The sequence below is a fragment of the Prionailurus bengalensis genome, chromosome B3 (assembly GCF_016509475.1).
Source record: "Prionailurus bengalensis isolate Pbe53 chromosome B3, Fcat_Pben_1.1_paternal_pri, whole genome shotgun sequence".
Classification (NCBI taxonomy): Eukaryota; Metazoa; Chordata; class Mammalia; order Carnivora; family Felidae; genus Prionailurus; species Prionailurus bengalensis.
Window position 1 is genome coordinate 119,255,452 of NC_057355.1, and position 14,872 is coordinate 119,270,323.

Sequence of the window (14,872 nt, forward strand, 5' to 3'; positions counted from 1 at the left end):
GTTGCTAGGGCAGGGGGTGGGGAGATGATCCCCCTCACCATGTTCTAATGGACAACACAAAAAACCCTATTATTAAAATACTACCTCTTAAAACTTCTAGCACAATGGCAATCCTTATCTTAGAAAGAAATGGGGCCCAGAACAACTTGGCAGATCACTTAATATAGCAAAATGTTGGTCCAGGAGGTAAACACATCCAATTCCAGCCATTCATGTGCTCAATTCTCCATTTGGTCTATCCGATTTGTACATACCAGCCCACTTCCTGGTTCAGGATTATAACCTTAAACCAATGGAATGAAGTCCTTCCATCTCATTTAGCAGTGAATTGAATTAGATCAGTTTACAAACAATACGAATAAGCATAAATCCTGTATCCAGACCCTCAAATCTCCCAAATTTGAAGATAATATGAAATCCAGAATCTATCCAACAGAAGGTCCATTTTAGCATTCTGTATGTATTCTACATAACTAGAGAATTAAGATTTTAATTACAAATCAAAGGACTGATGAACTGGCTTAGATTCCAGCAACTGATTTTAACCGAAAATAACACTAGCATTTTAAAATATAATGTTAGTACGCAATTACAAATAAACTTAGTATATTACTTTAACTGATGAAGCATACTGGTTTTTTTTGTTTTTGTTTTTTTTTTAACGTTTTATTTATTTTTGAGACAGGGAGAGACAGAGCATGAACAAGGGAGGGTCAGAGAGAGGGAGACACAGAATCTGAAACAGGCTCCAGGCTCTGAGCTGTCAGCACAGAGCCCGACGTGAGGCTCGAACTCACGGACTGCAAGATCATGACCTGAGCCAAAGTCGGCCGCTTAACCGACTGAGCCACCCAGGCGCCCCTGAAGCATACTGTTTTTTTTTTTTTTTTTCCAACGTTTTTTTAAATTTATTTTTGGGACAGAGAGAGACAGAGCATGAACGGGGGAGGGGCAGAGAGAGAGGGAGACACAGAATCGGAAACAGGCTCCAGGCTCTGAGCCATCAGCCCAGAGCCCGACGCGGGGCTCGAACTCCCGGACCGCAAGATCGTGACCTGGCTGAAGTCGGACGCTTAACCGACTGCGCCACCCAGGCGCCCCTGAAGCATACTGTTTTTAATCAACGGTTCTCAAAATTTTTGGTCACAGGACCCAATTACACTGAGGACCCCAAAGCATTTTTGTTTGTGTCAGTTATATCTATTGATAATTTTACTATATTAGAAATTAAAACTAAGAACTTTTAAAAATATTTAATTCATTGAAAAATAATAAATGCATTTACATGTTAATGTAAATGGCATTTAATGGAAAATAACTATATCAAAATGAAACAATTTTGTGAGAAGGGTGGCACTGTTTCACATTTCTGCAAATCTCCCTAATATCTGGCTTAATAGAAAACTAGATTCTCAAATTTGGCTAATATCTGGCTTAATAGAAAACTAGATTCTCAAATTTGCATCTAGATTCAATCTATTGGAATATGTCATTTTGATACATATTTTCACACACAGATATATAGTTGGAAAAGAAAGTACTTCAGGATCTCACAAAAAGATTTTGGGGACCTCACTTTGAGAACCACTACATTAAGTTTTTATAGGTAATACTTCACTTCTAACATTAAAATTCCTCCTCCATTAAAAAAATTATTGGGGCACCTGGGTGGCTCAGTCAGTTAAGTGTCTGACTCTTGATATGTGCTCAGGTCATAATCTCACGGTTCACAAGATTGAGCCCCACGTCAGGCTCTGCACTAAGCATGGAACCGCTTGGGATTCTCTTTCTCCCTCTCTCTCTCTCAAAATAAACACTTAAAAAAAAAAGATGATCTCTGTTACACTAGCAGAATTGCAAGACAAGGTTTGAAACCTACTTTAATTAATTACTAATTAAATTGTAATACTAAATTGTACTTATACAGGCACCAGTATACTTTAACATACTTGGCAGAGATCAAACTAGTTGCAGTTTCACTTGATTACAGTCTAGTAATCACATTTCTATTTCCAGTAATTGCATATTCTGTATCTCCCATCCTCTGGAGTAGCTATTCTAATGTCTTCAAATCTAATTCCACAACTCTCCTCACTCTTCTACAGATGTCTTCACTTCCTATTTCCTTGAGAAAATATGCCTTTAAACTCCAATTTTAAGCCACCAACACCATAAATGTAAGGCATTTACACTCCGTTTGTTACCTTTGCTACTATTAAAATAGAAGCAGCATCCTTCCTCCATCTAAAACAAATCCACTTTCTACATGCTTCTTAAAGGCCCTTTAGTTATGCTCAAGTCTCTCCTACCTTAAAAACAAAATTCAACATAAAATCAAACTACCAGTGATTTATAGACTTTAACTGAGTAAACTTTATGGTATGTAAATTATATCTAGTAAAACTGGTAAAAACAACAATAACACACAGCTTTTCAACCTCACACTCCCTTTGCTACTCTGCCTTTCTGCTCTCCTTTGAAGACAAACTTTTTCATTAAAAATTTTTTTAACTACCTTATTGAGGTATAACTGACATATAATGAACTATATATACTTAAAGTTACAATATGCTGAGTTCTTGCATATACCTGAGAAACCATGATCACAATCAATATAATAATCAGCCATCACCACTAAAAGTTTCCTTGTGGGCTTTGTAATACTTCCCTTTCTCCCCTCCCCATCTTCACACAACCTTGTCTGACGAACTTCTCGAATTAGTAATCTCTAGATTTGTCATCTTCTTTCTTATTTTGCATCCATTCACTCCTCAATCTAGACTCCATCCTTATGACTCCACTGTAAGTGCTATCATTAGAATCACCAGGACTTTCAAATTTTTAAATTAATGAAGTTTCATTTTCTCCTCGATAGCACTTGACCACTTTCTCCTTCCTTGAAACTTGGCTTCTGAGATCACACTCTTCAGGTTTCCCTTATACCTCTCTGGCTACTCATTCTTATTCTCCTTTGAAGATAACCCATTTCACTGCCTGTCCCTTCTATGTTTGTCCTAGGCCCCCCTCTCCTCTCACTTCTTCTAGGCAATCTCACTTACTCATGACTTCAATGATAATTTATATATAGTCAACTCTCATTATTCAAGGATTCCTTATTTGCAAATTTGCCTACTTACTAGAATTTATTTGTAATCTCAAAATGAAAACTCATGGTGTTTGTGGTTAAGTAGGTATCTTCATGTCCATCTTTCCTAGACACCTCAAAAGAAATTCATCTTCTCTACCCTCAAACGTGTTCTTCCTCAGTGAGCATGCTCATCACCTTACTAGTTGTCTACATGAGAAACTTTTTATACCAACTCATCAGTAGTTCAGAATTCAGTAGTCCCCAAGACAAGGCCAGATAAGACATCATTTGTCCAGCTATATTTGAGGAAATTCATCTATTTTTAGGCTATAGAAAATAATTCAGGTTCTGATTCTCCTATCCAACCATATGGCATTTGTACTTAAGTGCATGGGGTGGGAAGGGAAGGCAGATAAGGGGTGGGGAGCCACCACGTAGAAGAGGGGATGAATGTTTTGTCGAAAGGATTTCAAAACACCATTTGGAGAAGATCATACAAAAAACGTCCTAAGTAAGGTGTCCTGCCTGCATAAGATGTAAATCTTACATCTTAAATGTTTATCTCTAAAGCACATCTAATCAGCTGTTTCTTATGACAAATGACAGTACCACTGAATGATAGTGAACCTTATTTATCACACACAAAATACTTAAAAGTTGTATATTTCATAGCCAATTGGAAGTGCTTCGATTAATTTTACTTCAGTTATTTCAGTACTATATACCAGCCTCTCAGAACCCTGTGAATGAGGTTTTTAAAAATATATATGTTTATTTATTACAAATATAACATGTTCATGACAAGAAATGTCACTAGTTCCAAAGGATACATAGTGAAAAGTAAAAAGATCCCCAAACCTTCACACCCATTCCGTAATTCATATTTATTTGTGTCTTCTTAACAGGTATTTCTTATATATATAAGCAGATATATAGATTTTTTTCTTTAAAAAAATTTTAACATTTATTTATTATTTTTGAGAGACAGAGCACAAGTGGGGGAGTGGCAGAGAGAGAGAGAGAGAGAGAGAAACAGAATCTGAAGCAGGCTCCAGGCTCCGAGCTGTTTGCACAGAGCCTGACGTGGGGCTCGAACTCACAAACCATGAGATCACTACCTAAGCTGAAGTCAGACGCTTAACAGACTGAGCCACCCAGGCACCCCAGATTTTTTCTTTTTAACTATAAACAGAATCATACTATGTATACTGTTCATGCCCTGCCTTTATCACTTAATAATACACTAAAGTCATCTTTCTGTATGAGCATGTCAGAGAATATTCTTTCAGTGTTTCCTCTGTCAGTCAATGATCATCACCTCTATCAGTTTGGGACAAGAAACCAGGTATCAGCCTTAACACCATTCTTTTTCATTCCCTAGGTTCAGTCCATTTCCAATTCCTATTGCCTTTATCTCTTAATTATCTCTCAATTTACTTCATTTCTTTTCGTCTCCACAGTTACCATCTTAGTCCAGACTAAACATGATCTCTCCTCTGGATTATTGTAATAATCTTTCACCAGACTCTTTGCACCTACTATGGACTACCTCCAAACCACACCACACCCACAGTCCCAGTTTGGGAAGAGGAAAAAGTTCTGGAGATGGGTGGTGCTGATGACTGCATAACAATATGAATGTTACTAATATTAGTGTACTATACGCATAGAAATGGTTATAATGGTGAATTTTATGTTACATATTTTACCACAATAAAATGAACAAAAGATGAAAAAACCCCACACCATTTAGTGGCTTCCAGTAACTCTTAAAGTCCAAAATCCTTAACATGGCCTACAAGGGCCCCACCCTATTTCTTTCCAGGTTCATCTCATATAACTTCTTACACCATAGCCTTCCCTCTTTAAAAAGCACTTATCTCCGTTTGTAATCATATTAATGCAAATATCTAATTAAAGTCTGTCTTCCTACAAGGACACTATCAACTCTACAAGAGCAAGAACCGTCTTTTTATTTACCACTTAGCATATGCCTGGTGCACAGTAGGTATTCAAAAATTTTTATTAAATGAATACAGACCTATCTTATTCTTTTTTTTTTTTTGTAACATTTATTTATTATTGAGAGAGAGAGACAGAGCATGAGCAGGGGAGGGACAGAGAGAGAGGGAGACACAGAATCCAAAGCAGGCTCCAGGCTCTGAGCTGTCAGCACAGACGCTTAACGGACTGAGCCACCCAGGCGCCCCTCTTGTTTTTTAATAGTGGCAAAGAATTCTACTTAATGGATTCCTAACGTCTTTATCTAATCCCAGAATGATGGGCATTTAACTTGTTTCCAGATTTTTGCTATCAAACGATGCTAAGATGACCACTTTTGCCAGTTTATCTGTGAATGTACTTAAATGTAATTCTTTTTTTTTAAGTTTATTTTTTTTAGTAATTTCCATACCCAACTTGGGGCTCAAACTCATTACCCTGAGATCAAGAGTTGCATGTTCTTCCAATTGAGCCAGCTAGGTGCCCCTTAAATGTAATTCTTAAAAGTAAAATGTCTGGTCAAATGAAAAGTGCATTTAAAATTTTAACTGATATTTCCAAATTGCTCTCCTAATATGTTATAATTTATATTCCAAGCAATCAACAATGTGTAAGAGTACCCATTTCCACACTACTCGTATAATCAAAATGAGCCTATTTTGGGGGGTGAGGTTGGGGGAAGTGAAGAGTGTTAGTTTTTGTATGAGAGGGTTTTTTTCATATCTTAATATCATGCCAAAAATTTTAAAATAAAATATTTAAGTTTATTATTCCTATAAAAGAACTCATTTCAGCGAATAAGTAGCAAAGCTAAGTGATTAGGATTTCTTTTTTTTTTTTCTTTGAGAGACTGTGTGCACAAGGAGGGTAGAGGGACGGAAGGCGGGGGAGAGAAAGAGAAAGACAGAGAGAGAGAGACAGACAGACAGACAGACAGACAGACACAGAAGAGAGAGAAAGCAGGATCCTTACTAAGTCTGGAAACCTATGACCCTGGGATCAATACCTGAGCTGAAATCAAGAGTCAAGACACTTAATCAACTTGAGCCACCCAGGCACCCCAGAAAATGCTTAGTAATTGACAGACTGTGGAAAAATTTGTATATTTTTCATGTATTTATTTAAAACGTATATTCTATAAATCACTTTTCTGTCATATAGATTTTTTTCCTTTCTGAAGCTTCAGGCTATGTTTCAATCAATGGTAGAAAATCACAATAAGACTATGTATACATAAGAATATGTAGAAAATAGAGAAATATGTTAACATTTTATATTAGACTAAATTTTTTTCTGGAAGATATTAACATTTTGGTCTAGTTCCTTCTATTTTTTTATATCCACACTTAATACATCTCATAGCATGCTTATATAATTATAAATTACTTCTTTTCTATAACATGTATACTTCTTTCATGACCTTAAATGTGACCCTTCTTCAGAGTGTCAAGTAATAGTAAGAAAAAACACCTATATGGCACCCCCTTCTCTAGATCTTCATTATGTTATTACTTCTTTGAGCTTCCATTTTCTGATCTTACAGATGAAGGCATTAGTTTAAATGACCTCTGTAAGATTAACAGTTGTAAGATTAAAGAGAAAATTCCTTTTGATTTAACTCTTTTAAGATTTTCTAGAACATACCAGGCCTGTATTTAAGAAAACAGACTCCTTATTCCCTCTGCTCCACCACTTAGTAAACATTTACCACTCAAAATAATTTCATTTGTAATAATTTGGGACTTGGGAGCACCTGGGTGGCTCAGTTTGTTAAGTGTCCGACTTTTGGCTCAGGTTGTGATCTCTAGGTTTGTGAGTTCAAGCCCCACATCAGGCTCTCTTCTTCAGATCCTCTGTCACCCTCTCTCTGTCTCTCCCCTGCTTGTGCTCACTCACTCTCTCTCAAAAATAAACAAAACAAAACAAGGAAAGCTATCCATTCAAAGTTGTTATTAAAAATAATAATAATAATAGTAATAGTAATAATAATAATAATTTGGGATTTTTAGATATTTCAGGATTAGTTTTTCATCAGAAATGATCTTATTTGTAGTGATTCTAGAGTATATATCAGAAATTCCTATTTAAATATAAAGAGAAAAAAAATCACTAATTATAATCGTTTTCCTTATTAATTCTACCTTGAAGCAGAAGATGAAGAGATTCATTTTTAGAGGGTTCTCTTTTAATTGTCCTAATTAATAGGATTTCACACACAATAGACTATCAATTCTTTTCCGCATCTAGAATTACAGAAGCACAAGCTCTTACCTTAACTGGGAAGCTACATTTTCCAGTACGAACCCCTTCTTCATCTGTCTGCCACTGATGTGGACGACTGGCCTCTGGAACATAAACATCTTTCTTTCTCCTAAAACTTTGCCGTAGTTTATTCATTTTAATTTTTACAACCTGCAGACAGAGTAAAAGAAATATGAAAAAGAAGTTATTATCTTCTCATATATTTAAACTTTGGATTACTATGCTGATAAAAAACTAATGTTCCAAACTAAACATTTTGGTTTAATAGAAAATGAGCAATTAGTATCCCTCTTCTTAGAGTAACTCTAAGCTCAAACAAATCATTTCATTTTTCAAAAAAACAACTATAATACTAATTCAAATAACTTGTATGATTTGAAGAGATGTTATTCTAAGAAGTTTCAAGCATTTTAATTGTAATAATCCAATGAATATTCCTATTGATCTACCCCTCAAATCCATTCTAATTCCTGAATAAGGAAATCTGTACATGTAGGTCAAATTATAGACTGCTAACGATTTCTGAAAACATTTTGAAAACTTTCATACTTATTAGGAAAAAAACCATTCCTAAACACTAAAATTTAGGACCTTTTTGACTTACTATTAGAAAACATTAAACAAAGCATGGACTGTAACCACCTTTTCATAAAGATGTTTTATAAAAAGGAAGAAAATAAAGTTTCCTTTAAACATACTTAAAGAAGAAGTTCTACTAGGATTAAATTATTCTAAAGAAAAAAAATTCTTGCAAGTAGTATAACATCAGAATGTACTTTCATATCTATAATTATTACAGAATGAAAGTAAACTAATAGCTTTCCATTATAAAGGTCCAAGTCTCATCATTAACTGTAAATTAAAAGGGATTAAACTATAGTCATTTTTGGTTTTGTTACTAGAAGAGGTACCTCTCTAATGCCTTCAGTAGAAATCACAAAACTACAGGGAAGGAAGACCTAACTGATAAAAAACAACAGGACATTCAAGAACCTATGAATAAATGTAATGAATAAGTGTCCCTTTACAGAGCAGGTCTCAAAATCTGAAACCAATATCTCCAGTTTTCCGTTAAGGAGCACAGCATTGTTCATTCTTTCCCTGAAGGGATTTAACCACCTCAACCAGTCTCAAAGAGATCTTAACTTTTGAAAATGATGTGACAAAGGTATAAAAGGAAACATCTCTGTCAGAGTGTTAAATAGCAAGGAATTGAACATTAGTTCCCAAATGACACCAATGAAAAGCTTCAAAAATCAAAGTTAGCATTCTGAGGAAAATAATTTTGTATTTTAAAATGCATAATGCCACACCAGAACTATTACTAAATTAGCTAATTTGCACAGACGAGCCAATCTTACCACATATCTTCTTAAAAGGTAAAAATTCTGACAAATGGCAATGTAAAAACCCCTGGGTTTTCTAAAAATGAATTTATTTTTTCTCAAATCACAATTGATTTGTAGAGTATAAGAAGTAGATACTAAATAATCACACGACTGGACAAAAGGTAGTCCACTCTTTTGCCTTTAAGTAGATGACTCATTCCTAAACTACTTTAAAGAAGAGTCTACCTTAATCTAATAGGCTCCCCTCATTCCTCCCCCAAATTCCACAACCTTTCCTGACAATACATCCTGTTATTACTTCCTCGTATCATACTTTAAAACATATACACAAATATAAGAAAAAAAAAAAAACCTATATCCTTGCTCAAGTTGGCACTCTGAGAATCTTGAGGTAAAAAGCCCAAGAGCTTCCTTTCTTCTTAATTTCTTTCTCTTAGCAAAAAAAGAGGCGTAGGGGGTAACCTACACTCAGTTGTCCTGGTCAGACACCTGAAAGTCATCTCCTCATTCACTCTTTCTCTGACCAACAATTCTGCTGCTTTTGCCTCCTTAGTATATCTTGAATTCATTCCCCCACCCACCACATCAGTTCTATCCTCAGACATTTTTGTGTAAATTATTGCCAAAGTCTATTACTTAATGGTTGCTTTGCTTCCAAGAAAGGTCCATTCTAATCTGTTCTCTTGATTACTGGCAGAGTGCTTTATAAAACACAAATCTGACCATGCAATTACTCAGCTTAAAATCCTTCACTTGCTTCACAATACTTTCCAGATAAAGTCCAAATTCCTAAACTTGGCAAAACACAGTGCTTTTTCATCTGGCTTCACTCACCAATCCCCATTGACATGCTAAGCTCCAGCCACACTAAACTACTTACAACTCTCCAAACAAGGCATGCCCTCTTTCAGAGCCTATTTGTGTGTTCCTCCATCTGCCTAGCAAGACCTTTCCCCATGTGCCTCTGATTAAAGTCTACTCATCTTGGAAGAGTCAATTTGGGAGTCTTCAGGGAAGCTAGTAGCATTGTCTTCTTGACAAGCCCCTAGCTGGATGGGGTTAGGTCCTTCCATTTCATATGATTCCCATTAATATCCTTGGATTACTTCTTTTACTGCACTCATCAAACCTAACAGCAATTTTCTATTTCCTTAATAGTAAACTCTATCTTATTTATTTAAATACTACCCCTGCATCTCTCATATACATGGCACACTATAAATTTGAAGAAATAAAAGATAAAATAGACCCCCATCATATTAGATAATATTTACCAGGTAGGATAAATGTAGACATATAGGAGCAGAGAGAATCACCGGTGTTGGAAGAGACTGCAGAGATAATGGTAGGCCAGCCTCCCACTGACAAAAGAACCACCTTGACAACTTCCCTTAAAGGAAGACATACGGTCTCTGTCTAAATAACTCTAGTATAGGTTTATTTCATCTTTGGGCAGTTACTTATTGTTGTACATTCTGCTGACCAATAAGAGAACAGAAGTATCAAGATTTGGAATCTAAATATCTTGTGACTGGGGCCCGAGTGGCTCAGTTGGTTAAGCGTCCAACTCTTGGTTTCAGCTCAGGTTATGACCTCATGGTTCATGAGTTTGAGCCCTGCTTAGGGCTCTGTGTTGACAGTGTGGAGCCTGCCCACACTGAGCCTGCCCATTCTCTCTCTGCCCTACCCCCCCCCCCCACCACCGCTCTCTCCCCGACCCACTGCTCTCTCCCTGTCCCTCCCCTGTGCATACTGTATCTCTCAAAAATTAAAAAAAAAAAAAAAATCTTGTGACTTTCAGTACTAAAATCATTATCAGCATTTCTACAGAGAGTATTACTTATCAGTGATTTTCAAATTATGCTTTAAGTAGCCCTAGGATTTCCAGGGAGGAGACCCAGGTGCCACTAGTTGGTTGTGGAAATAAAGAGAACAAAGTTAGAAGACTACACTCAATTCAGGAGGGACATCAGGTCCCTGTCACAGCTTCAAACAGACAAACTCCACTTTATCTGATTCACATATTGGGATTCCATATATGTTTAAGGAAAGGGTTTCATGGCTGAAAATTTTTTGAAAATGAGTGATATAATCATAACAGTTCTAAAATGAACTTGGCAAAATGAAAATATAATATCTTGCTTGTTACTTCTTAATGAGTAACTACCAATGGTTTGTAAATAAGCAAGGGAGAGACCAAACATTCTGTTTTCAAGTAATCTATATATAATGATTTTGCTTACAAAGACAAAAGAGACAACAAGAAAAAATACAAAACCTGTTAATATAAAGTAACATTCACTATAGGCCCTCCATAAAGTTAAACTTTACTACCAAATAAAGAAAATCATACCCCTTGAGAAAGTCCTGGTTGAACACAGGTAAAGTATATATTTTTGTTAGTATAAAAAATGAGAACAAAAAAATCTTACTTTGGGGCGCCTGAGTGGCTCAGTCGGTTAAGCGGCCGAGTTCGGCTCAGGTCATGATCTCATGGTCTGTGAGTTCGAGCCCCGCGTCGGGCTCTGTGCTGACAGCTCAGAGTCTGGAGCCTGTTTCAGATTCTGTGTCTCCCTCTCTCTGACCCTCCCCCGTTCATGCTCTGTCTCTCTCTGTCTCAAAAATAAATAAACGTTAAAAAAATTAAAAAAAAAATCTTACTTTGTACCACAAACTAAATTTAAAAAAAAGTCATCCCCATTGTACTAGCTAGACATAATTGCCAAATGTAGAAAATCTCTTCACAGTTCTCATTCTTAACTGCTCTGCAAAATTTGACACCATGATTCCAGCTCTCCTTTGTACACTTCTTTCCTTGTTGTCTCTCCCCACCCCAAAACCCCACACCTCTGGCTTATCTTCTTCACCTCTGTTGCTGCCGATACTCTGAGGGCTTCCTCTACTTTTTCCCACCCACTGAGGGTATTCCCCAAATATCGGTCCTCAATTTGTACTTCCTTGTTTATACTATCACTCTTGGTGAAATAATCAACTTAAACCATCACTCCAACTGTGATGATTTCCCAATAATAATAATCTTACTCTTGTATTCAAATTCCTCTATTTAGGTGCATTGGTGTTGCCTCAAATACATCAATTTAAAGTTAAATCATCACCTCTTACCTCCCCTTAAGTCCTCCCCTTCTGTCTGACCCAATTTGTTTGGGTCAGTAAAAACTGAGAACTTACTATGTGCTGGGCCCTGTTGCAGATGCTAGTGGATACAGAAATTAATAAGACAATTTGCCTTTAGGTGGCTCTCTCCCCTCATGAAAGGTTAATGTAATAATAGCACTATGCAAAGTATGCTCTGGAAGCACAATCAAGGTTCAGGAAACATTTCCTATAGAAGATATTGCCCGAGTTAACTTTTAAAGGAAGAACAAAAATTAGCCACATACAATAGGAGGGAAAAGATATTCCAGGTAGAGGCAACAGCATCAACAAACAGATGCAGGAAATCAAATGCTAGGCAGCAATTCAAGAAGAGTGCAGACAAAGATCAGGTACTGATTTCATCCTATGGACAACCAGAAACCACTAAAAGGTTTTACACACGTCAATGACATGGTCAGAATTGCAACATAGTTAGATTATTCTGGTGGCAGTATGGAAAACAAATCTGAGGGCAAAAGACTATAAATGAGTTAGAAGGAGTTTTATTTTTTATTTTTTTTTTTAATTTTTTTTTCAACGTTTATTTATTTTTGGGACAGAGAGAGACAGAGCATGAACGGGCGAGGGGCAGAGAGAGAGGGAGACACAGAATCGGAAACAGGCTCCAGGCTCTAAGCCATCAGCCCAGAGCCCGACGCGGGGCTCGAATTCCCGGACCGCGAGATCGTGACCTGGCTGAAGTCGGACGCTTAACCGACTGCGCCACCCAGGCGCCCCAGAAGGAGTTTTAAATAGTCTAGGCAATTTATGAAAACAGCTTGAACTAGGCCAGTGGTAGTGGTGTAGCTAGAAAAAGGGAAATGAAAAGTTTAAAAGTAAGAGTAGCAAAGAGAATTGAGTCAACATGATATATCTGCTGCAAGAAATTTTCTTTTGCCCAGGGTGATAAGACTAAACCAGTAATTAGCTTCATTGTTTGCTCCAAGAAATTCTTGCAAACTAACTTATCTGGGTAAACAGTGTGTGCCTTAGAGCAAACAGGTCTCCTGACAGGATAACAAATTGCTTCAAGACCCTTTTCTTATTATGTCCACTAATTCTAAATATCATGTCAAAACCCTGCCCATCCCAAACAGTTCCCCATCTTGAAGGACGTGCCTTAAACCACATGAGTACAAATCTCAAATCCCTAGAAGTACTCTTTCCTGACTTCCCCTAACTACCAAGACTGTCAAACTGGTGCTTGCCCTTGTTGCAGTAAGTTTAATAACCTCAGCTTTGCTGAATCAACAGGATTCTTTTGATGGGGAAAGTCAATGGCAGGAATTGGTGACAGATTATGGATGTTAAGGAAGAGAAAGAAATCCAAATATGACTCCTAAGTTTTAGTTAGGCCTCAGCAAAATGAATTGTTGAATTTGAGGGGGATGCTGATAGGGCTTCCATGTAGGGATGTGTATAGGCTTCTCTTGGGGAGAGGTCAGGGCAATGATAGACAGTCATTATAGGTGTAATTTTTCCTGTGAATGTCTCTTCATTTTCCTCTTTTTCCCTAATAGAAGGTAGGATGCAGTAAACAGAATTAAACTCAGCTTACTTAAACATGGTAAGAAGTGCACGCACTACATAATTGGCCAGTATGTACTAATACATACAGCCATACCAGTGATTACATTTTTGCAATGCTTACATTCTAGATAGTAAATAGCCACTGTGCTAGATTTCTCTCCTATCCATCACTTCACCTTCCACAACTCAACAACTAATAGGTTAATACCCAGTTTAACAGAGTACTAAGGCCAGTGAAGGTTTTGATTGGCCAGTAACAATACAAGTCAGATTCCAAAGTCCCATCTCTCCCAGGCATACCCATTGGCTCCCTACATGGTTCTCAGAGGGTTGCCCTCCCTTTGTGGGCAACTGCCTGGTCCAAAGAGGAAGATGCAATAACTCTCCATTCTGTCCACCATGTGGGTCCCCATCTCGAAATATTCCAGGTGAGATCAGGAATAGACGAGTTAGAGAAGACAGCACCGTAAACGGCGACACTAGCTATCCAGTAGTCAAACAGACCAACTAGCTCTTCATTAATGGATAAAATAGCAAGATCCAATTATATGCTGTCTCCAGTAAACCTACTTTTTTTTATTAAAAAAATTTTTTTTAATGTTTATTTTTGAGAGACAGAGAGACAGAGCATGAGCAGGGGAGGGGCAGAGAGAGAGGGAGACACAGAATCTGAAGCAGGCTCCGAACTGTCAGCACAGAGTCCAATGCAGGGCTGGAACCCATGAACTGCGAGATCATGACCTGAGCCAAAGTGGGACGCTTAACCAACTGAGCCACCCAGGCGCCCCTACAGTAAACCTATTTTAAACATAAAGACACAAATAGGTTAAAAGTAAAAAGACAAAAAACAATACACCACATTAATAGTAGTCAAAATAAAGCTGGAGTGGCTGTACATTCCCTTCTCAATAACCAATAGAATAAGTAGGCAGAATCAACAAGTATATAAACAGCAAAACTTGAACAACAGTATCAACCAACATGATCTGATTGACATTTATAGAATTCTTCTATCCAATGATAACAGATTATACATTCTTCTGAAGTGCATGTGGAACATTTAGCAACATAGACCATGTTCTGGGCCATAAAACAACTCTCAAATTTAAAAGGAGCCATACAAAGTATGATGTCTAACAACAATGGAATTAAATCACCAAATATTTGTAAACTACATTTCAAAATAGCCCATGGGTCAAAGTACAAATCAAAAGGGAATTCAGAAAGTATTTTGGACTAAATGAAAACACAATCTATAAAAATTTACAGGATGCTGCAAAAGCAATACTTAGCAAGATAGCACTAAACCAGTGCTTTTCAACCAGGGACATTCACTGCATATCTGGACACATTTGGCAATATCTGGAAATATTTTTGGTTGTTCCCAGGGAGGTGTTATTGGCATCTAGTGGGTATTGGCCAGGGACACTGCTAAACATCCTATAGGACAGCCCCACAACAAAGAATCATCTAGCTTAAAATGTCA

The 14,872-nt window shown here is 37.1% G+C and overlaps 1 protein-coding gene across 14 annotated transcripts in view; it reads right to left on the reverse strand.

The window, feature by feature from the left end:
* Positions 1-14,872, reverse strand: part of NUMB (NUMB endocytic adaptor protein) — a 203,041-nt gene that overhangs the window by 69,059 nt on the left and 119,110 nt on the right. For 13 of the 14 annotated variants that reach the window (XM_043556547.1, XM_043556539.1, XM_043556544.1 and 10 more), the window contains one exon: positions 7,361-7,501. In XM_043556547.1, the coding sequence (XP_043412482.1) occupies positions 7,361-7,501 (141 nt within the window). Of the gene's footprint in view, positions 1-7,360; positions 7,502-9,974; positions 10,197-14,872 lie in introns of those variants that run through there. The other variant, XM_043556546.1, reaches the window with a different exon arrangement.